At 32.0% G+C, this 24,165-nt stretch overlaps 1 protein-coding gene across 1 annotated transcript; it reads right to left on the minus strand.

The window, feature by feature from the left end:
• Nucleotides 1-90: 90 nt before the first annotated feature.
• On the minus strand, nucleotides 91-18,696 carry LOC132916872 (beta-alanyl-bioamine nonribosomal peptide synthetase ebony). The gene is made up of 13 exons (XM_060977281.1): nucleotides 17,562-18,696; nucleotides 12,444-12,579; nucleotides 11,497-11,772; nucleotides 10,121-10,276; nucleotides 9,483-9,709; nucleotides 9,155-9,217; nucleotides 6,376-6,586; nucleotides 5,956-6,123; nucleotides 3,532-3,728; nucleotides 3,079-3,274; nucleotides 2,329-2,689; nucleotides 1,451-1,901; nucleotides 91-827 (listed from the first exon to the last, which is right to left on the minus strand). Exons 2-13 carry the CDS (start codon nucleotides 12,577-12,579, stop codon nucleotides 687-689), a joined length of 2,583 nt encoding a protein of 860 aa, XP_060833264.1. The 5' UTR covers nucleotides 17,562-18,696; the 3' UTR covers nucleotides 91-686.
• Nucleotides 18,697-24,165: the final 5,469 nt, after the last annotated feature.

The raw sequence follows: 24,165 nt of genomic DNA on the forward strand, positions 1-24,165 counted from the left end.
TTGCAGTGAATAGTGAATGTTTGTGGTGGTTATAATGTTACTTTCATATCTAAATCGAGTTTGGAGATTTAGGAGAAGAACATCAAAAGGTATATGAACTTTTTTTATTCAATCATTTAGTAATTTACTTATTTCATACGTATCATAATTTACATAACCTATATATCTTGGCGTCTAATATTCTTAACATAACATTTGAATAATTATTTCGAATATTTGAATTTGTGTCATATTACGATTTTTATGTAGAAAATTCAGTGAGCAATCGGAAAATATATGTATCTAATCCTAATAATCTATTAGGTATATATATATATATATATGTATATACTCTACTCTATGTACAAAAATATTAATAATGTTTTGCGAAAAGTTAACATTACGGGTATATATATATCTTAATTATGTATCAATCCTATTCTATTACTATAATTTATATAAGAATTAATAATAATCATATACTAAACACAAAACATTCACAGGAATGAAACTATTTTAGACAGAATTACTTTGTAAAGAATAGCAAATATACAGTAGCTTATACAATTGGAGTATATTAATACTTAATGTTATATCTGAGGGTATATCGATATAAATACAGACGTGCTTATTAACTTCATTGATACGAGCGTCGTACTCTCGTGCAATTTGAAACGCTAATATTTCCGGTTGATTTCCAGGGTACATTAAGCGATCATTTTCAACGAGCAAATTGCCAGTTGACTGTCCGGTGCTTTTTCAAAGGGCTTCGTACCGTCTGGGGCAATGTACCTGTTTACTTGGTAAGTCAGCATTGTTTCATATCCAAACACGTCTATACCGAGTTGCTATAATAAATAAAATAATAATAAAACTAATATTCTTAAAATGTTGACAAAATCCAGTATAAAATTAGTGATTAACATCTATTGGAAAAAGTTAACTGGAAAGAAAAACCGAGGGAGGATGTGTGATTCTGATAACAGATATTTTTCACGAGAATTTTGAAATAAATTTGAAAGTTCGATTGATCTGATTAAAATTTCCGAAACGTTGCTATAAATATATGAAATAATAATAAAATAATATTTTAGAATCAAACCTAAGATTAGTATTTTTATTTGGAAAAAGTTAATAGAAAAAAAGGAGGAGGGGGAGATGATTCTGTTATTCTGTTAACCGTTGCTTCTGGCGAGAATTTGAAAAAAGTTCAAAAGTTAGATGGTCTAGAAGGAAAGTTTCTCAGGTTGCTTTAAGAATAATAGGATAGGAGATTAAGTCGTTCAGAGATGCTCGATATCAATATTACAATAATGTATCAACATTAGCAATAATGTGTTCTTCGTGTAATTCAATTTTCATGCTCTATTAAGAAGTATGTCTCTTTCGTTACAATTTCGTTAAAGATTTTAAACTATAAGCTAGTGTCCTTTTTAATAAATTAATTGTATATTTAACATATTATTAATACCTGTGTTAGTGGACTGGTGTTGGTGGTGAAAATCCCAGCATATTCTTTTCTCTTAGCCAATTGTAAACAATATTCTTCCATCTCTTTCATCAAAATTACATTTTCAGCTGGATTTAGGTCACTGCTCGTTGTCATCATGAAATTATGAATAATCTGACCCGTTCCTTTTGGCAATTTCCTTTCTCTAATAGGTGCTTCAAGATATTCCAAGAACTCGAAAACGATCATTAATTTAGAATCGAGAATTAATTCAGGCTCGTCCCAGAGATCGAAGTTTAATGCTACGCCGATCGTTCTGCCATCTTGTGAAGATTTTACTGCGAAACTTAAATTCTTTTCTACCAATGGTTTCCAAAGCAACTCCATCATTATACGGTAATCTTCCTTTACTATACTTTGCATTAGCCACTGTTCTAAGTCTGCTTTGTTGTAGAAACTTTCTGTAATAATCCTGTGGAACAAAGAAATTATCTTTCTCTATGATAAAATTTATATATTTTAGGTGACAGTACTATTTTCATATTTATTCATGGCCATATCTTTCATTCTACAAATGATTTTCATCTCTGTAATTTTATTTAAATTATGATATCCCATTCCATAAGAAGCATATTTTATTTTATTTAAACTTCTTACTTTATTAATTTGTCTTAAATCTTAAGTCCCCATTATGAATATAACAAATGATTTTATTTATATCTCAGATTCCCATCACATAAACATGACTTTTTTCTTTATTAAATCTAAATCTTAGATTGTCTCCACATAAATATGATAAATAATTCACATATCTATAATTTCACTTTTAATGATTCATCTCTCGCTTCATATTCCTCACAAATAAGATTTCAAATGTAAATTTAGTGAATTCTACCTACTCTGTCACATCCTTTTTATGAGAATCGTTCAACATCTCAAAGATATGTTCTTCCTCATTAAGACCATTTTCAATCGGTTCGCCATCTGTGCTGGTTTTCATTCGGTTGAGCACCTCACCCAAATTCTTCGCCGTAATGAACTCTGTGATTCCTATCTCGTAACCTTGATCTTGTAGTTTTGTTACCGTGTAAATCGAGTTCAAGGAGTTTCCGCCAATCTCGTAGAAATTTGCATCGATCTTAATGTCTGCGCGACTTCCGCCACCAATTACAGACGCCACCGTTGGAAATAGAACTTTCGCCTTTGCGAAGTCTGCTTCAGGTACGTCGGTGTAGTCGCAGTTCATGTATTGTTCATTCTCTATATATAATATTCATATAATTAATTATTTTATTTTATTAACTCTGAATTCTTATCTTTGTTGTTATAATATATATTTGACCATTAATTGTTATCTACGCGGTTCATATGTGACCAAAATAATTCCTATCAGAATACTTAACATTACACATAAATAATTGAAATCCTTACATTAATGTTACATTATTTAAATGTTTCAACATTTAACAATGCTTCTCGTAATGAGAAATATTTCACTTGGAGCTTTCCAAGTTCATTCTTACTTGAACCTCGAACAGGAGGATTGATTATAATAATTTCATCATTGCAATGTGTACCGAAATTCTGATTATTTTATGTGACAGATGTTTTGATAAAATGAACAGATAAATTGAAAGTTATATAGATACCGTTATTGAGATGAGAAGATTCGTATTGCTTGAGTAGTGTTTGGCGATCAGTCTTCCCGTTTGTTAAAAGAGGAATATTATCCACGATGATGACTCGTGGTAACATGTATATCGGTAGATTGGCTTGCAGAAACGTTTCAATTTTTATAGTGCAAGTGGACGAATCGTTTGTAACAGTCACGAAAGCAAGTAGTGCCTGAAAATTTGATATACGAACGATTGTATGTAATATTTTTTATGTATATGTAATTTCATATAATATTATTCTATGCATTATTTTGTACCTTTGATTTATTTTATTTATTATGTTTGATACAATTATCTTGTAATTGTATGTACTATGTTTTATGTTATATGTATAATCGTTATTCGATGCATTATTTGTAGGATATCTATAATATAATATATAATAATATTATATCAGAGATATCAAAACAATTTTACTAATGGTACCTGAGACAATTCACCGGGTTTGTAACAGAGGACAACCACTTCGTTGACAGCAGGTGCCTTTGACACTGCTTTCTCCACTTCCGTGAGGTCCACACGGTGTCCCCTAACTTTAATTTGCGAGTCTATGCGTCCTTCGTACACGATCACTCCTTTCGATATTCTTGCATAATCTCCAGTGCAATAAATCCTCGAGTGTTCTGTTCAAACCGAAAATTAGATGTTAATTTTTATATTATGCTAACAGAGCTTAAAACGAAATTTCGGTATAACAACATTTTTTCGCAAATCTTTCCATATAATAAACGTCAGTTCTTATAATGTTAGTATACTGATAAAATTCTACGTTTTTAGAGAAGCATCGTCTTTTCAATTAAATCTTTTCATGCAAGTAATTTGATATAATTAAATCTTTTCTCGATAAGAAAAGAATCATCGCTTTGAGAATATAAATACCAGGTGTGTTCTGAACATAATGCGTCGAGATTAAAATCCCGGAAACATTAAAAATCTTGATGTTGTACAATGCTTTTTTACCTTTTTTTTCTTTCGGTATTTCTCATCTCATTTCCATAACATCCATGGTAATTCATCCGATATAACTACACGTGGGTATCGATCACGTGTCACGTGTAATGAGACGCGTCGAGGATAAATAAATTTTCACTACAATACGGTGATTCATGCCTACGGTGATTCGAATGAAAACAACAGGGGATTTCTACGGTGTTTGCGAGAATTATTTCCCTGGTGAAATAAGGTCGAACGTTATATTCTTAATGCGATTATGGTAAGAGAAAAAAAGAAGCAAGATAGAAGCTCGTGTGTACACTACAAGATGCACGCTCGTAATTTATTTCTCCTGTTTGCATCGAAAAGAATATCGATCAAATTATTATTTATTCTCATCTCTTATTTCGTTTTTCAAACTTCTTCAGTCCCTTTTATTTCTTTAGTTTCTAATCATTGTTCATTCTTTAGATTGAAATTTGATCGAAAAACTACGGAAATGAGAAAACTAAGAAAAATTGAAAAATAAGAAATAAATAGGATTTTCTATAGCCGATAAATGGCTGAATCTAGATATAAATATAAGATTACGAATTCTCGAAATATAACATGTTTACCCTTTTCTATCGACGTTTTATTTTTCTTTGATTTTTGTAATTTATATGTTAATATATCGATGAATTTTCATTTTCATATCTTTATCATATTTGAGAAGATGATAACGAAACGACTCCTTCCACTCTTAGAGAATTTGAAAACAATTCCAGATCATCAATTCGGTTTTCGGAAGCAACATTCTATGACAGAGCAAATTTATCGTTTAACTCATAAAATCAGCCAAGATTTAGAAAAGAAAAAATATTGCTCTGCGGTATTCCTGGACATTCAGCAGGCGTTTGACAAAGTGAGGTATGAAGGACCTTTGTTCAAACTAAAGAAAATCCTACTACTACACACCTACTACTCCATCTTAAAATCATATCTAACTAATAGACTGTTCACGATTAAATACTTAGACGTTATAACCGCAACATTTCCAATAGAAGCTGGCATAGTAGTGTCCAAGGTAGTGTCCTCGGACCTCTGCTGTTCACCATCTACACTGCCGATTTACCAATTTTAACAGAGATAACCACAGCGATATTTGCTGACGATACAGCTTTATTAGCATCTTACTCAGACCTGATAATTGCCTCCTCAACTCTCCAGCGAGGTCTCGACTCTATGGAAAAGTGGTTCCACAAATGGCACTTCAAAATAAATGAAAATAAATCCAGTCATATAACTTTCACACTGCGAAAACAATCCTGCCCACAGGTGACCATAAATAATATTCCAATTCCAAACAAAGATTCAGTCAGATATCTGGGCATGATTCTTGACAGAAGAATGACATGGAAACGATACATCGTAGATAAATCCAAGCAACTTAAATTAAAATTAAAAAAATTCTACTGGCTCATTGGCAGACGTTCCAACTTAAGCGTACAGAGTAAAATAATGCTATATACAGTCATATTAAAACCTATTTGGACCTATAGGTTCCAACTATGGGAAACAGCGAGTAATTTCAACATAGAAATTCTTCAGCGATTCCAATCAAAAACTCTAAGATCCTTAATAGATGTACCTCGGTTTGTTACCAACGAAACAATACATCGCGACCTTAAGATACCTACAGTTAAAGAAGAAATATCCAAGTTCAGTAATAGATATAACATAAGAATTAACAACCACCAAAACCCACTAGTTACTCAATTACTTGACACGACGGATCAGATCCGCAGGCTAAAAAGACATTACCCTCTTTAAACATTAGATAAACATTTAAACATTTAAACATTTAAACATTAGATTCAGCTAAAATCTAAGTGCAAAGGGTTAAAAGGTTTATGAAGAAAACCGTGAAATTTTTACCTAGATCGATGGCATGAGGATTGTCCTGAAACTTGCGGGACTCATTGTCGCGGATGTACCCTGTTGCAAGGTTCTTTCCGGCGACTACCAGTTCTCCGACTTCGCCCTGGGGTACCAGTCGCATCTCTTTGTTCACGATATAAATAACGCAATTGTCCAATGGCTTGCCTGTAATCAAATATCCGTTCCACTCTACTCGTTTGTTTTCGAAGTTTGAATTTATCGATTGAAAATTTGCGAAATTTGCAAATCATTTCAGTACCATGAACAGTTATTCGAATTTATTGTTAATTGGGCTAGGTAATTAGTTGTTTGGAAAATTATTTGAATTTATTTCTATAATTATTACTATTCGTCTCATATTTGATTATCATACTTTGTTTTTAAAAAAATTAAAAAAAAAAATAATTTTCCAATTACCAATTGGCACTTTCTGCGTATTCTGTAGTTGTTTCCGATTGTTCAACAGATGATAGGTAACGTCTCCCATGATTTCCGTGCTTCCATAGAAATTCGCCAAGACTTTACTATCGTCCCCAAAAGTTGCAAAGAATTGATCCGCCAGCGAAACTGGCAACATTTCTCCAGAGCACACCCAAAGTCTTAGAGAACGTAGCACGCTGTCCTTGTTCTGAAACCAGTCAATGGTGTTAAAGTAATACTTGCTAACTAATATGACCAATCTCCGTCATTTAAAGCGTAATGAAGGCAATCTTAAAGCGTGTTAATTGTTTAATCAAGCATCAATCCAAGGACAATGTTAATACGTGGTTCGTGTTTCAATCATCGAGTCTTAATTGTTCTTTGATCATAAATTAGTTCTATATTTATCCTCGATTGGTATTATTAAGTCTTAATAGATTGAGTTACGATCGAACAATTGAAAAGCTTCCTCGTCGGTGATTTCGATGACCTTGAGCTATACTTGGGTTGTTAACACAATTGGGTTACTTAATCGTGGAATATTCAACTTTAATGTATTAATACAGGCTATTAATGGTTTATATCTTGTAAAACATAAGATCTAATTTATTATGAAATACGACGATTATTATGAAAAGGCGATTAATTTATAACGAAATAATGTATTTTAAAACAAACTGACTTAGGGAAGTGATTAGCTTCAGAAATTTTCCTGCTACGTGATGTTCACATAAAAAAGATCATTTGGATCGACACTTTAGTTATAAATACACCGAGTCAATTACTTGGACTCGGTCAGTTAAATATTAGGTTGACCGAAAAGTTTCTTTCGTTTCATAAGATGATAATAGATGAACAACAATTTCTGTTTTATATTATTTTATTGAATTACGTATTTCGTTCTATTTTTGTTATTGCGTTCGTGCATAATTCAATAAACTAATACAAAAAAGATTGTGCGTGTATTATTTCCTTGTAAAACGAAAGAAACATTTGGGACAACCTAATACTTAGATACATAGAAAAACATAGAAATACGCGAATTTGTAAAATATTTTATACATTTTACAGGTCGAATAGATAGACACACGAGCGTTGTCTGGAAATTAATGCTCCTTTTGAAATAACAACGATACAAATGCATCTTGAAATGTCTTCTTCGTCTGTAATTTTACTATATACACTAAGTTATTTTCTAATACAATTACCAACCCTATTTCAATATTTATCGTAACGTCGCTTGAGTTTTTGTATAACTTTGTCACACGTTTCCACTGTTGCTTCACATAATCATCGTCTTACGCAATCCTTTAAATCATCATTTCTTGCGAAGCATTATCGAACAAACAACTGTAAGTTTTGCAAAAAAAGAAACTGCAATGAATATCATTTGCAATGAAATCGTAGACACGTTCTCGAGCTCCTCTGTAAATAGAGACGGCCAGCCTGAATGTTTACTATGAGCTACAGTTTCTTTGTCCTTATTGAATTCCCACACTTCTTAACGACAACTCATCCATAACTCTGTTATCGTTAATTGCTGTAATTCGGCGGTGAATGCCTTTTAGAAGAATTTTTACAACTTTTGAGAAGCGCTAAAGCGTCATCGGCGGGATCTTTAACACTAGATAGTTAACATACACTACCGATAGTTAACACGAAGCTATTTCTATCAAAACCAGACAAAATGGTCTTTAAAAACTACGTAATAATAGAATCTTACAGAAGCAATTCCATATTATGTAGTACATTTTTGTTATTATTAATCCATCTGGGACTAAGGGACTAAACGAGGGTTGACACATTTACAAAATTGTAGAACCAGTCATTTCGACTGGTGTGGTATTTCTAGTTTTAGCATCTAGCGATCTAACGATCGATCCGGAATTTTCCTGATAACTGATATCATCATATCGAATGATACGCAGTAAAAACTGTAAAAACGTGTGGGAAGTTGTATGAAACGAGGAAACTGGTTAATTGGAGCTCGATAAACAAATTGCAGGATCCTTTTACACTTTGACAAGTACCGGTCATTTTGACTGGTATTGGTTTCGTTGCGAAAGCCATTACATCATTGCAGAAAAAAAATATAACATGAAGCAGAAATTTGAAATAAAATTGTAAACCCAGTCAATTTGACTGGTGTGGTAGTTCTAGTGTTAACTCGCGACGTTATTTTAAACGTGCGATACAGCGACGATATTATTAAAATAGGCAAACAGAAAACTTTGCACGACTTATGTCAATACATGAATGAAGCTAGGTGACCTTCTATAAGTACATTCCATCGTTTAACACGGCTTCTACATTTAAACTGGTAGTACTTTCTGCACTAACCTCGTACAATCTGAACGATTAAGTTAATGTGCGTCGGTTAGTCAATTTTCATGCTTTTATCCCCGTTGTTAGATTATCTTCTTTTTTTTCTTTTTCTCGTAATAATGAATATGGGAAACGATGGTGAAACACACGGATTTCGACGTAACGTTTGCCGCTCGTGAATAGCGGATCTAATGCATAAAGATTGCGTCTATTGAAAGGGACGTGTTGGTATCTGGAACGTTAATCTGTTGAAGGTGCTTAGAAATATGATACAGAAGCACTTAACAATGTTTACGTCATTTATATCTCTAATCGAAACGCAAGTGGGAAGGATATTTATCATACAAGATCTACGATTTACGATCTATGATCTATGATCTACGATCTACGATCTATGATCTATGATCTGAGAACCTGAGCGTGCGGTTATTATTTCCGATTATTATCTTACCCGTAGATTCAAGTACATCAGCATAGAGTACAGTAGCGATGGGACCAGCACCAATCGTTGAATCTGAAATGATTATCGTAGATAAAGTTTATAAAATATGTTGCAGAATAAAAATCTTTGTAACGGTAAATGAAAATAATTTTTCAAATATATCACATAATGTTCGAAGTTTGTCGTATGAAAGAAAGATTCGAGATTAAAAAATGAGATTTCCTTTCTTTTTTTCTTTTCCGTGAATTTTTTTGTCTCCTTTATTTCTGTTCTTTTTTTTGTAAATAACAAATTTTGTTCCAACTATTTTGTTTTAGATATAACCGTAGGTGCTTACCTTGTACTTTTCTAATACCGAGACGAACCTCTCTGGATCCCTGGTAATATGTTTGGGGACAATTACTATGGTTCTTCCTTGCAACAGGGGTCCCCAAATTTCTGACACGCTATCCACGAAGGTCAAAGATGTTTTAAAAATACAATGTTGCTCTTCGGTGGCATAAGGCAGCTCGCGCCATTGCCATTGCAATCGGTTTAACACAGCCGCGTGCGGCAAAAGCACTCCTTCAATCATGAAATCAAGAAAAATAGAAAGCTGTAAAAACGAGATTTAAGAACAAGATGGGAAAAATGTTTCTTCTATATTTTTAAGAAAAAAAAGGAATAATTCCAATGTTACGTAATTACTATAATGTACTATAATTCTTCAAATCAACGTACAAAGCTCGTTAATGTATTTTTTGTATAGTTCATTATATATATTGCGTTATTAGTATTATATCTATACTGTTATGCAAGTATTACATAAACCACTATATTTTAGATATTTCATATATTCTTTCACGTTACGTGCATTCTGTACAATCTTCCATTTTCGAGTTTCCTATAAGTAAACGCATAGAAAACTGCGCTCTAATTATTATATACGTAAAATTTGAAATTTGTCACTATTATATATAAATAAATGAATAGTACCCTTAGGCGTGCCCGTGCTTCCAGAAGTATACAAAACGATAGCAATGCTTTCAGGGTCATCGTTATACTCCAAATCCTCTTTCTCTTCAGCTTCAGATTGTTTCAACAACTGTTCATACGTTATCGTATTTGTTCCCTCATAAATCGATGTATCCGCTTAAAAAAGATATATTTATGTATAAGATATATAACTTTATAACACAATAGAACTTTATATATAAGGAAAGATTCTTAAAAAGGACAGTAACAATTTTCCAGTTCTGCCGGTATCGATAAAGTTTCTAATTAGAATTTCGATGCGGCCCTCAGCTAAACAGCTGAACTATTTACGCGGTGAAACGGGCGAATAAATACAATAAATGTCAATGAAACTGTGGCTGCGTTAAGTTTCCGGAAGTTGTGACTTGTAGTCAGAGAAAATCGAACGTTCGTAGGAGCGGTTCTTTGTCGACCTTAAAAGTCCAGCACGCCAATCTGCATAGATAGCAAGGTCCTTCCGTTTACTGCTCGAAGGAAAAATCGTTTTACAGCGTAATACTCTCTAGCAGATCTAGTTCGACACACATCTTTTTCTCTCACGTTTTACTTTGCTTCGTTTCCTTTCTTTTTGCTTCTCTTTTTTACTCGGATATTTGTACAATTACCGCGAAACGTAGTGTAATTAGGAAAGACAAAGAAACAGGATCTTTTCTCTTTTTTTTTTCCTTCGTAACTCTGGCGAGAACACAATGTGTTTCGAAACATACAGCGTAGATTTCTCTTTGGGAGAAATTTTTGTTAAATCAAGTCATCGACCGATATGTTCCACCGTCTACTGGAGAATAGTTCGATGCAGATGGCACGAAGTTTTTAAAGCAAATTAATGTGTTATTTGTGTCACACAGAAACCAAGAAGCAATCGTTTGATCTTGAAAAAAATCGATTAGCTTACGCCCGTCTAATAAACCGTGGAAATTAGTAATTGAGTCATTAAATAATCATCTGCGTATTTTGCCATTTGCAACTACTATGAGAGTGAAACTATGAGAGTAATCAGAAAAGATAAAGAAACGTGATTTCTTTTCTGCTAACATTAGCAGAAAACATTGGCCTTTGAATGAATGATACAAAATATAAATATAAATATAGCAATAAATACAGCTATAAATACAAATTTATTACTCACACTTCGTTTAGGCTATGTATATAATTATTAATGCTACCAGAAAAATATGCTTACAGCAAAGGATTAATCGAAAACTAGGTGAAGTTTTAGTCCACTAAACAGAGTGGCAGTACATATCGCGGAACATCGAAAATACTGAAACCGGTTTAGTAGATCAACAGCCTGTTTATGGAGAGGAGGAAGACAAGTGAGCAAGTGTTATCGTATTTACCTCCTTGTTCTATCACCACTGCGAAAGGTTTTGCTTCTTGCAGAACATGTTTCACCCTGGCCATCGGAAACTCCGCGTCCAAGGGCAGATACGCCATACCGGCCTTCAATATGGCAACTAACACTGTTGGCAATCGATGCGACGGCTTCATACATACTGCTACGAATGATTTCGATAAATTCTCTGGCTTTTCCAATTTTTGGAATACTCTGGCGAATTTGTTAGTCAGCTCGTTCAACTCATTGTAAAGCATAGTATACTCGTGTCCATCGTCATCTGTATATAAAATTATAATATGTGTAATGGTGTAATATTTCATGTTTGTCTGAATTTAAAACCGCTTGATTTTAGATTCGAATCTCAGGATGTAATCTTAGGCAGATAGATGCTTGGAGAATTTGTCATATTTCATGTTTGATTAAAATCCAAAACATTCGATTATTGTCGGTTGAACGGTTCTAAGATGTTTGGATAGATGCAACGAGGATAAATAGGGAAATATTTATTCGCGCGTAAATCCAACTAGTATTATATAAATATAAAAATTATTATATAGTAAGTTTAATTGAATTTGATATAAGAATTTTCTCTCTTTATATGCTCGTTATTGTAGGGTTTTCTCCCTCTATGGTGGAATTATTCAATTTTCGTAAATTAGATTATGTTTAACAACGAGTTATATTATATATACACGACTAATTTTCATTTCCGAGAATGCTTATAATTCTCAATGAGAATTGATTGTAAAATTCTTCCAAATAAAAAAAAAATTTTTTTCGAGACGTTATTTAACTTTGTGGAATTTTGAAATTGCGAAACAATCGTGTTAGTATGTTAAGGAATTTTTCTACTTGTTTCTTTCACCCAGTCACCTGTTTGTATTTTCCTTTTTTATTTCTTTTTTACTTCTTCTTTTATTTCCCGTTAGGAATATCAATGACAAGTACCTTCATAGCGGATTGCCAGCTGGCTGGAATAATTTGCCGCCGCTTGACTGAATAATTTATGAAGTAAATCCTTCTCCTTGCCGGCGTTGCTGATCTGTCGGCCTTTTAACACCGACTGTTGCAGAATAGTGCCCATCTGTGGGTATAAATATTATGATTTTCAGTCGGCTCTTGATATCTAACGAATCTTTGCTAGTTGTTACAACTAAACAACTTTACTTTTTACTAATAAAATTCTTTTCTAGAAAAAATTCCAGAAAAAAATCTTTTCTAAAGTAAAAGTTCATTATCTTTCTTTACGTGACGACGGTGAAGAGAGAATGCTAGAGAAATAGTATAGCTTTAAAAAATTATTTTTCTATAATTTCTAATGATAGATAAATTTACATTTGGAGGAATCACTTTCACTATTGCAGAATGAAAATTCTTACAAGATATCTATGCAAATTTCTATTTCCATGAATACAACTAAAAGAATGAAACTTAAACAGACATTTGTTTTACCTAGTAGTTCACTATATTTTCGATATTTTACGTATTCTGCGTATTACGTGCATTCGCAAGTATTTTTGCAACTCTCAATTTTCTATAAATACATCAACGTTCACATTCAGAGATATAATATGGACGTAATGCACGCTTTATCGGTTAATGGGAAAAGACGGAGAGTCTGATGAGTCGTTCGGGATTAAAAATGTTTATGAGAGCTATTATTTGTGATTCATCAATAGCTATGAGAATTTGAAATTCCGAACGACAAATGGAACGTGCTAGGTTAAGTTCAGCTCGTGGAAAACTTGCAGGTGTTTCCTCAATTAGCCGATATGTTGATAACAATTGCGAAAAAATTCCTATCAACAGGAAACAGAAGGTCCGAGAAGCGTCTGACCGATGGCGCGAAGCGATTAAAGTAGTTGCGATTCTCTAGATTCTAAATCAGCAAACTTTTTTGTCTATTTCAGTTCTTATTCTAACGAACTTATTTTGTTGCCTTCTAGACGATAGCCTGCTAAGATTATTGTTCGTATTATCATCGCAAAACTGACAATAATAACGGGTGGTCCATTCTATTCTACGTGAGAAAATAAGTCGGAACTATGCAACACAATTTTCTCATATGACGTTTTGTTCCTGATAATATCGAGTTTGAATATTTATCAGGTATTTTTATACCTGGTTAAGTATCGACATGAGTAAACAGTCAACAGGAGGTTATTATACGAAAATGAGTCAAGAGTGTATAAATATTTTTCTGTTCGAAGCCTCGTTTTCAAGTAAACAAAGTTGGAATATGCTTGGTTAACACTTGGCCAACCGAATAGGGAGATTTCTTCTTTGTGAAGAACACTACTGTGTGTCCGAACGGGGAGATTTCTCTTTTTGACTTTAGCAAACTGTTTTCTTTTTTTGTTGTTGTTGTTATTATCAGTTATTGTTTACCTGGAATTGTTCATAATTAATTACGCCACGTATAAAATACAGTATAAAAAAGTACGTATAAGTACATATAATAAAATACACCGATTTAGTGGTGTTAAAATTAATTAAAGAGTTACACTATCGGTAAATCGAACGATACCACACTGTAAAGAAATATTAAAATGCATTATGAATTTGTAATTTAACGTTCAAGTTGTGTCATTTATCTTTAGTTATCTTTACTGTTTTTAATTTTCGCTATATTTTTTTATATTTTTAATGTATACTTTTAATTTGATGTTTTGTATAAACAATATGTGAATATCGTTAGATATACTGCAAAATATAATTAACCACTTAAATAATTTTTAGATTTTGTTTTTTAACTAGTACGCGGTGGTAACGTATAGCTAGGTTGGCTAAGTGTTAACACTGATCTGATACATATAGCCATCTTGAAAACTATTTTTTTCGAAAGCAAAGCATCTCGTGAAGAAAATGTATCCTACATTTTTTGCTTATTTTCACGTGTAGATTAAGTTTGTAACGAATTATTATAATAGTCCCGTCGATTATTTACTCTTTTCCAGTTCGAAATTAGCCAAGTTCGAACGTGTCAAATTGTCATGCTCGATCTTTTATTTTTCCGTATCCAATTGTATCATCAGTTACGGACCACCCTGTATAATGCAAGAAGTAAATGGTTAAAAAGAATTAACATTTATTTTTATTTATGTTAATATAATATATCAATCAAAATAAAAATCTATACAATTTTCCCACTTTTGTTTGTTAATTAGTACAATAGAAAACTAGGGTCAAAGCTGAACTCTACGATTAAGAAAGAAACACGTGCTATTTCGCTACTGATATTTTAGAAATCATGATTAGTATTTTTTTTTTAGAAAACACTAAGATGTTATCAAACACGGAATCTATTATTATCTTACACGTGAGTTGGTAAGAATGAAGTAATCTGTGTCAGGTTACCCCACTCACCGATTTCGTCACGTTGGTAGAATAAAGAAAATTAATAATTAACTAATCGCACTCAATAACGACTGTAAATCTGTAGCCTTCGCTGTTACAAAATAACTGATTTGTACGTGTGAAAGTGCTTTAGTCAATGAATTTGATGCATCGATCGACTGATCGAAACGAGAAGGTAGAACGTTCCATTCCGATAATTAAACAGCGACAATTAACAGTTTTAGGGGAATGTGTCTTTGACGCGTTTTAGATTTCTGGCTACAGGTTTTAAAGTTTTAGATTTTAAATTACTGATTATAGGTGTATTGGTACGTATCACTCACTATGAATTTCCTTTGTGCTACCGAAGTAGATTTTTTAAATAACTTTCTTTCCTTAGTTTTCGTTGATGTAGTTTCGTCCTTCTGTTTCCAATACTTTAAAATATTTCATCTCTTCTCTAACAAGTTTTCCTACTAGTTTTCTTTCTAAATCGATACTTACATCGTAATTCATAAAAATACTTGATTAATCTATTTTTTAATAACTTTTTTTAATAACTTTTTCACACAATACCTTCGTTATTCCTACCAATCTTTGTATATATTTCTTCCATTTCCAATTCTTTTACGCTCTTGTAAGTTATTATGCTGATCAAACAAATAAATATTTGAGAAAAATTCCTGTTATTAAAAAATTAGAATCGATTCTATAATATATCAAGAAATTTTGCAGGACCAAAGTCACTCAATATGTATGTATGTTTATTGTACCAAAGATATTTTGTAACCTTCTTATTTGTATCCTTTGTACCAGCTGCTTGCTTTCAACTGCCAATTTTCTAAATTAAGATTAATTTCTATATCGTGAAGTTGACTTTCACCGATCGTTGCAAATAACGTACGCCATTGCCTCTCAGTAGCAATTTTCTACGTCCTGATTTCGTTGTTCTAACATTTGCATCGTTATTTTCTGCGTTCTTATCTTACACGTTGAAAACTGAATATAACGATTAATATAACGATTAAGAAAAAAAAAAGAAAGGAAGTCGGTCATCAAAGTGCAACTAGTCGAAAACGTGACTGTCATAGTTTTCATGGTGATATCGCAAGTGACGATACGACAGAGAAACGCGTGAAACGCTTATATAAGTCTGCTAGATTTTGTAATAACTAGAAAGAAACGAAAAGTTGTTCCAGCGATTGAAAGTATCCGACTATATTTCATGATTTATTATGCTCTAGAATCTAGGCTTTTTGTCATCAATTTTTAGTGTCGAAAGTATCGAAAGTATGCAAACATATTGAAATAAATAGTCGGCAACTATTATTAATTTTTAATTCGACTGATATCGTTAGACTTTAAGCGATACGTAAGATCTTGGATTTTATTATTTTATGCTTTTTAATTTGTACTGTTATATTTTACACGACAAAGATAGTTAGTGTTATATAATCAAGTAAAATACAAATTCAAATGATATAATATAAAAGTGATTTGTAACTGTAAATTCGTAACTCGTAATTTATATTGTAGCAAAAGAAACTTTAATGTCAATGCTTTTAAACATTTTATTAATAATCTACAATGCATAATTGTAGTGTTACGGTATAATTGGAGGTTTAGCAGATCCTATAAAATAAGTGGTTAAGGTATTGACATTTATTTGACGTTAAGTGGATAGTAATCGAATCTGGAAACGTTGATTGTACGATAATCGTTTATGCGATTTTCAATCAAATGATCAATTGAAATTAAATTACGAGTGGAAAAAAAACGTTTCATGTAGCGTCTATAAGAATAAAATGAAGCTCCGGATTCTGAAATGTTAAATTTTGTCTATTTTAGTTATCGATAAATATTATTAATATTGAAATATTGCCTGTAATATCGCTAAGATAACGATGACACAAATTTCATTAAACAAAGACTGATTTTACAACACCTAAATTGATTTCAAGTAATATTTTTTCTTTAAAAATTCATTTTGTCAAGACATCAAACTTATTAATTTTCTTAATAGATTTCTCTGTAAGATTTTCAAGATTCGTATAATTTTTTCCGATTCTTTATTATCATACTGTAAATACTTAAGGACCCAATTACTTAATCGTGAGTGAATGATCAATTTATTTCATGTTATATTCTCTTTAGTCACGAGACTACAACGATGTTTTAACACTACTACATATATTCTGAGATATCAATGATTCACAAAAAAAAAAAAAAAAAAAAAAAAAAAAAAAAAAAACTAATTTCTCTAAATCTTCTTATAATTTTAAATTATTGTTATTATACAAATCCAAGAATTAAAAACGAATGGAAATATATTGTGAACTCGTTTCTCCAGGTCTTGTTACGCTTTTAAATTAGTATTAAAGTGGTATTAAACAAATTCTAAATTGGTATTAAACTAAACCAAGAATTAAAAAAGGACCAAAGTAATCGTAGACTTTTTTTCCAGATCTCTTTATGTTTCTCAACTGTTGGTATTAAGCTAAAGCAAGAATTAAAAACGAACCAAAACAATTGCTCTATCCTCCTATCATTTCTCATGGCTAATCGCCAACTTTCACTAGACTTTGCATTCTTATTCTCATAGGAAAATCGACCTAAACGTACATGTATCTACGTTTATACAAGTGGTTTGCTACGATGTTTTTCATGAAACATCTGATGCGACTAACTAATTCACCGTAGAACAAGATGCAGTTTTTCGCGTTCGCTCACCTCAGAACTGCTGTCTCACGTGGTATGACCTTTTCGCGTCTCGCCTTTGATATCGTTTCCTGTTCTTCGTCAGAGATCCGGCGACCAACTCGACCAAAACTCAGACAGGTGCTCGGTATTATTAAAGAACCAGCAGCAACACACTCGAAACTTCGATAGAATTTAGGAAGCAGCGGACTTTCACTCTTGCCCGCTTGACTTCTCAACGAGAGTTCACGTTACGGGTAGATATGTTTGTAAATACGATAATATTTAACGGATTCTTCGAATTTCCCAAGATTCTGTTCTTTTTTTCTTTTTCTTACTGAGTCTTCCACGTATTCACACTTTCTTACTAATTGTAAACTCTTATCTTCTCTGTTTAGTGGCGACGTTTTCCGTATTTCTTCCTCCCGCTGGAAATTTTCGTAATGTTTGTTCGTCACGATTCTTCTTCTTCTTTTTGATTTGTCACGTATTTTGAAATTGTTGAACGTATAATATCTTCGACTTTTCTGTCTCCTTTTAGTTTCAGATCATTCTTCTTTTTTTCTAACGAGATTATTGCTTTACGTAGTTTTTACGGTATTACAGCAGCGTTTTCCACGTATGTTATATTCCACTTTTTTGTATTTCTCTACTTACGATTGTTCTCCCACTTGTGGTTATTCTTCCTTTCTCTTTACAATTTTCCCGCCTTTTTCCTTCCTTCTTACGCACGATCACTTGTTTTCTCTTTCTTCTTTCTCTTCGTTTCACGATTGTCTATTATATCCGAATGAAAACGATAGAAAATATATGTTACTTTAATATCTTCTAGGCACTAAATTGGTTGAATGCCAATCTAAAATAATATCCTCTGCCTTAATATGATCTTGTTAAATGCCGATTTAAATATTACTTTGATATTCGTTGGTTAAATACCAAATTGGTTAAATATTCTCCTTTTTTATTTTTAGTTTATAAACTTGTATTTTAAAACACACGTCGTTTAGTAACGGAGATGGACGATTGATACACTCGTTGCACTTGAAAATTCGTGAGGGTACACTGATTGAGAGAGTGGTACTAATTCGGGTGGCGGTAACTCAATGACCTTATATGGGGCTCGATCATCACTGGTCCGATTACTCGGTGAGAATGTCTCCTCCCGTTGACGTAGCATGTGCTTTTATATAGAACCGGTTACGAGGACCCTGAATTGTTCGTTGTCCCCCATTCTGCCTCCACCATCTACCTCTAAGGAAGTGTTACTTCCTCAGTGATATCCCGTCAATGAAGAACTCCGTTTCATGTATGGTATGTACCAATAGTTGTACTTATAGCGCTATAGTTGTGACATTATGTTATATACAGTGCAGTGGTATAATACGAGTATAATAGCTTTACAATATTATAGTGGTTATTATGTAAGTTTCAACAATAGTTATAGCATTATATTATGTACAATATAACAGTATCAATGCAGTTATAATAGTATTAGATATATGTAGTGGTTTTGCATAGTCGTAATATATATTTATATGTAGTAGTTTCATATGAATAGTATAATTATTGAAATGGTAATACATGTACAAGTAATAGCATGGTACTCCGAATGTCATAGTAGTGTAGTATTATGTTACTACATGTAGCAGTAACGTAGTTACTACTAACAGCAGTCATATTATAGTTGTGCTACATTTAAAATTTCAGCAGTGTACTACAACCATAACAATTATACGATATAGTAATATTCTATATGGTAATATGTGTATAAATTTATTGATAGTAGTAATATGTAAGTATAGTTATAGCAGTATATAGTAGTATAATTATAGTAATTTTTTTACATTTCCTGGTAGTGATGATACTAGTATGTATGTGTGTGTAGATGTATGTATGGAATAGGATGTCGAAAACTGGAGACTATGAGATATGGTATGCAATAGTAATTGAATACTACGTAATTAAGTTCTAGAAGCGTAGATCGTAGACTTTGTAATTTTAACGCAACATGTAAGTAGGTTCTTTCGTTCTATTCGTTTTTCTTCTCCTTTTTGTTGTCTGACTTTTTTCTAGGATAACGATGTATAATTGATACATTCAATTATGATGACGTTCCTGACGATTAAATGACGCTATACCATAGACTGTAGACATTGTTATTAGCAGGATCAGAAGCAAGTATTGGAATAGTAAAAGTGAAATTAATGATCATAATTAATTTTTACAGGGCTTCTCATCTGTGACGTGGTAATATACTTTTTCTTTCCTATAATGATGATATAAGGCTGATATATATTTCTGATAAGAAGGTAGCTCAAAGTTTGCTCAAAGTAGCCATCAGGTCTCTCTCCAAATTATTCCAAATTGATTCAAAGTTTGCATCATAAGATCATATCAAGATTGCACAGACGGCAAAAAGTTTCTTTCCGAGTTATTTCGAATTTTTTGAAAGTTCCTATCAAATTTATTTCAAATTGATTCAAAGTTTGCATAAAATTGTTCAAAATTTAGTTATAATTACTTAAATAAATAGTTTGTAGTTGGCGTACAATTTTTTAGCATTGCCGTAAGATTTATTTATTTAAAATTAGCTTCGTTTAAAATTGTTTAATCCAGAGTTTGCAGAGAATTATTCGAAATTGGTTGAAAGTGGGAAACAAAGGGAGAGAATAACATTAACTAACTAAGCTAATCAAATCGTTTGCCACTTGATTGAACCAGTTACTAAGTAATTATTTATACACGATCGGAAACTATAGATATGTAGACAACCCTGACAATTGAATAAGGGCGAGCCGATTCGTTCTATCGTAAGCTCGAACGAGCTCGCGACACAATATCCAATAATCCTTGAATTAAGTATTATACTTAATTACAAGTTTCTACGTAACTTTATCATGGATAAACGCGTTTGTCATGACGACCTCAAGAAAATCAGTGGATCGTAAAATTATTTCACTTTGTCGTTCTATTAAACTTCTACTATATATCACAGTAGACTGTAAGCATTTCTAAGCAAAGGATGATCGTTCTACACATACCCATATACGGTATGCTATACAGTATGGTATACTATAATGAGATACATGGAACGAATTAATAGTGTTATAGAAGAGTTGAGTGTATATTGTATTCGCGTACTTTTTCTTTCACAATGTTATCTGGGTCATTCATGTTGTTGAATATTTTTCAATCCATGGCATTCATTTTAAAACGTTTAATAACACGTGAATCATTGATGACCACCGTGATTAACGTTATTGATGATCAACGTGTTATTAACTTCTTCAAGTTCCAATAATACATGCACTTAACGCTAAATTTTTACTTGATTTTTCATTTTATATTTTCAAAACGCTATCTTCATAATTTTAAGTAATAGTTTACAACTATAGAACAGTGTCTGTGTATTATACTATTTTCTTTTACTTATATTCTTGTACCTGTATATTTTAATGTTACTTACATATCTACTCATATACTTCTATAATATGATTACTTTTCTACTTTATTATCTAAACTTGTAATACAAAGTCTAACTTAACTCTTAGCGAAAGCCTAACACAAGAATAATAATAATAAATAATAATAATACCGATATTATTTCACATTCATCTATTGGGTTGGCAACTAAGTGATTGCGGCTTTTATCAATAGGTGGTATCGACAAAATCCGCAATCACTTATTTGCCAACCCAATAGATATCACTTTAAGATATCAATTTAAAATTGAAAATTTATCCAGAAATGTTTATACGCCACTGTAGATAATGTATGGTATCGACTATAAAAATCCCAAAATTATGACAAGTATTTCATAATAATTCATATTCCAGAATTTAAATACGTATCGTATGAGCACTCACTGTTAATATACAGCATTGTAAAAAATAGAAATCAGATATATAACGAACATGTTAACCATGATAATCGACCGAATGAGCAAAAACAACATTAAGCATGATTTATCATGTAATGTCATCTTATAAAAAATAATAATGACATAAAGATACGCACTTACGGCAATGAGAATATAAAAGATACAGGTACTTTTTGCTTGTCAGTTTTCATTGGATAATTTTTAGTGTATCATTAATTTTATTTCAGTGTAATTTGGTGGTCAGGTTGAAACATGTGCGTTTAAGGAGACGGCTATGACACAAACTTACGACTATAAGAACGTAAACAAAAGTATCATAACCACTTAGCAACATTTGTTCCAAGGATTTATTGCTTGTTTACTGCTTATTACGGCCGAATGCTGCCCCCCGATCAAAAGTCTATCACACCCTCTCTTTATCTTTATAATTGCAGAATATATTATAAATGAAAAGTTTAGAATCACTTTATGTTTCATAGAACTTGATAAATTAAAAAGATTGCAAGTTAGAGTTTTTATTTTAATGAAAAATCTATCAAAGTAACAATTACTATTGTTATTTGTGGTATTGTATAGAAAAATTAAGTTGCCTTTTTTAAAAACATATTTCATAACATAATTATTCGTAGTTCACATCTATTCATAATTTTGTATACAATTTTTTGTATACAAAAGTTTGAAATTAATTTATCTCTTACAGAGAAATTTAGTATTAAGAAAGCAAAAGTTTTCAGCTTAAAATTTCTTTATCTTGGAATATCTTTTGACCGAAACTCTATCAAAATAAAGAAAATCGTTATCAATACCCGTGTGATATTAATAAACTATAGAGTAAAGTTTTAGGATTCTTTTCTGGAAGATTTGAATTTAAAGTTTAAGTGGTATCCTAGAATTCTGTTCACTTAGGATACTTTCTAGTTAAAAATCTAAATCCAAATAAATTATTTCCGATATCTATGAAATTAATTTCTATAGAATAGCGATTTAACGTAGCTATAACTCAGAAACTGACTTAAAATTTTTAATTGGTCGTGAGTGGATACAATTTTGTTACGGTAAATTACAGCTTCACTAGATCCGAAGGGGAGCCAAGGAGAATTATTTATGAAATATTGCTCGTTGCATAATCTCAAGGAGACGGCGCACAACATTGTTAATGTCCTTTTAATTATTGTATAATGTCCATTACCTATGACCAATTGTTTCATTCTTCAAAATTTCCTACTTGGCATCTCCTTAGTGATTCGTGCAAACGTAATGCCATTTCATTTTCTATGTAAATCCTTTCCCCTTATCACGCAATAAAATCTGAAAGTAATTTTCTGTTCTATACAATGTTCCAATTTGTCCGCCAATTATAGGAACGTATGTATGTCGATTTAATAAAAAAACAGCATAGGTTGCGTGAAATGATGACGATAAAATATGTTAGTATGATTGTCCAGGAATATCTAAAGAGAATTCTTCGTTATAGAAAATCCCAATTTCCAGTCAATTATATAGTCACCTGTCTGATAAAAGAACGAAGTAGATAATATAAATTTAAAATCAATATTACAGAGAGTAGGAAAATATTGTGTTAGACATTTTAAACATGATCGTATAATAAAATCTTCAAAAATTGCAATTATCGCATATTTTGCAATATCCAGCCAATTATATACCTATCTAGCAGATGATGTAGAAAGAGAGATATTAGGATGATATTTTAAGTCTGATTATGTAATAAAACCTAACAGAAATTCTTTATTCTAAACGTTAGAATGTTTAGCCAATTATGTGAATACCTGTGCGACAAAGCAACAACATAGGTAACTTAAATTTATGATACAGGAGAAAGAATAATAAATGTAGTCGTTCGATCGAGATAGAACAATTTGTCAAAGCATGTAAGCAGGCACAGGCTTGCATTTACTATTAGTTGCAACGCCAGCACCGATTAATCAACCGCTTGATATATATATTTCCAGTGACGCATAATCGCGCGTGACGCTGTGGCTTGCGTTTGACTTCGCGTTTTTTAAGCTGAAATTCATTCTTCTGATTCGCAACTGGAACTTCCAGATTGCATCGGGAATCATCCACTCGTACGATTTTTGTCACACGATCTATAACGAATAGCTTCATGAAACTTTAACGACGCATCGTCTCATCTGATTGCACTATTACACTTCTTCTCGTTTGTTCGTGTTTTTCCTCGTTTCGATCACGAGCGAAGCTGTGCAACGTAAATTGTTACCGTATTTTTAGAGTTTGAATCTGCAGGTGTAAAGAAGACTTGCAAGACAAATCGATACGATTCTAAATTCACGTTTGTACTTAACATCGCTCCATGCATAATAATCCAATTGGAAACGCGTGCAACGCAACGCAATGTTAGTTAAGTATTACGAAACCAGCAGGAAAACTTACAAATGAATTTTAAATGGATTAGTTTATGATCGTAATCCTACATTCGCTGTTTAAATATTGTTTCATATTTACTGTTTCGTGTACTACTCTTATTGAAAATTGTTGTGGGCATAATTAGTCTAATATTCAAATATTAGACGCATATCGTTCAGCTATCTTTGCCCTTCGATATTCTTCAGAACAATTTTGTCTTCTATTTAGAATGTAACTATTTTAACTGTCAAAGTGATGGATTTCAGATTTTTTGTTTTTTGCAACTATTAAAATTATACACGTAGATGCTTTTTAGAAATTGTATAAAACTATATGAATTACGAATATGAATTTTAATATCGAAGTAATTAT

Source organism: Bombus pascuorum, chromosome 2, assembly GCF_905332965.1.
Source record: "Bombus pascuorum chromosome 2, iyBomPasc1.1, whole genome shotgun sequence".
Taxonomy (NCBI): Eukaryota; Metazoa; Arthropoda; class Insecta; order Hymenoptera; family Apidae; genus Bombus; species Bombus pascuorum.

Coding starts and splice junctions, on each gene's coding strand:
- LOC132916872 (XM_060977281.1), bottom strand. CDS start 12,579: ATGGGCACTATTCTGCAACAGTCGGTGTTAAAAGGCCGACAGATCAGC. Junction 11,773..12,443: donor GCTGGCAATCCGCTATGAAG/GTACTTGTCATT, acceptor TTTTATATACAG/ATGACGATGGACACGAGTAT. Junction 6,587..9,154: donor TGATGTACTTGAATCTACGG/GTAAGATAATAA, acceptor GACTGGTTTCAG/AACAAGGACAGCGTGCTACG.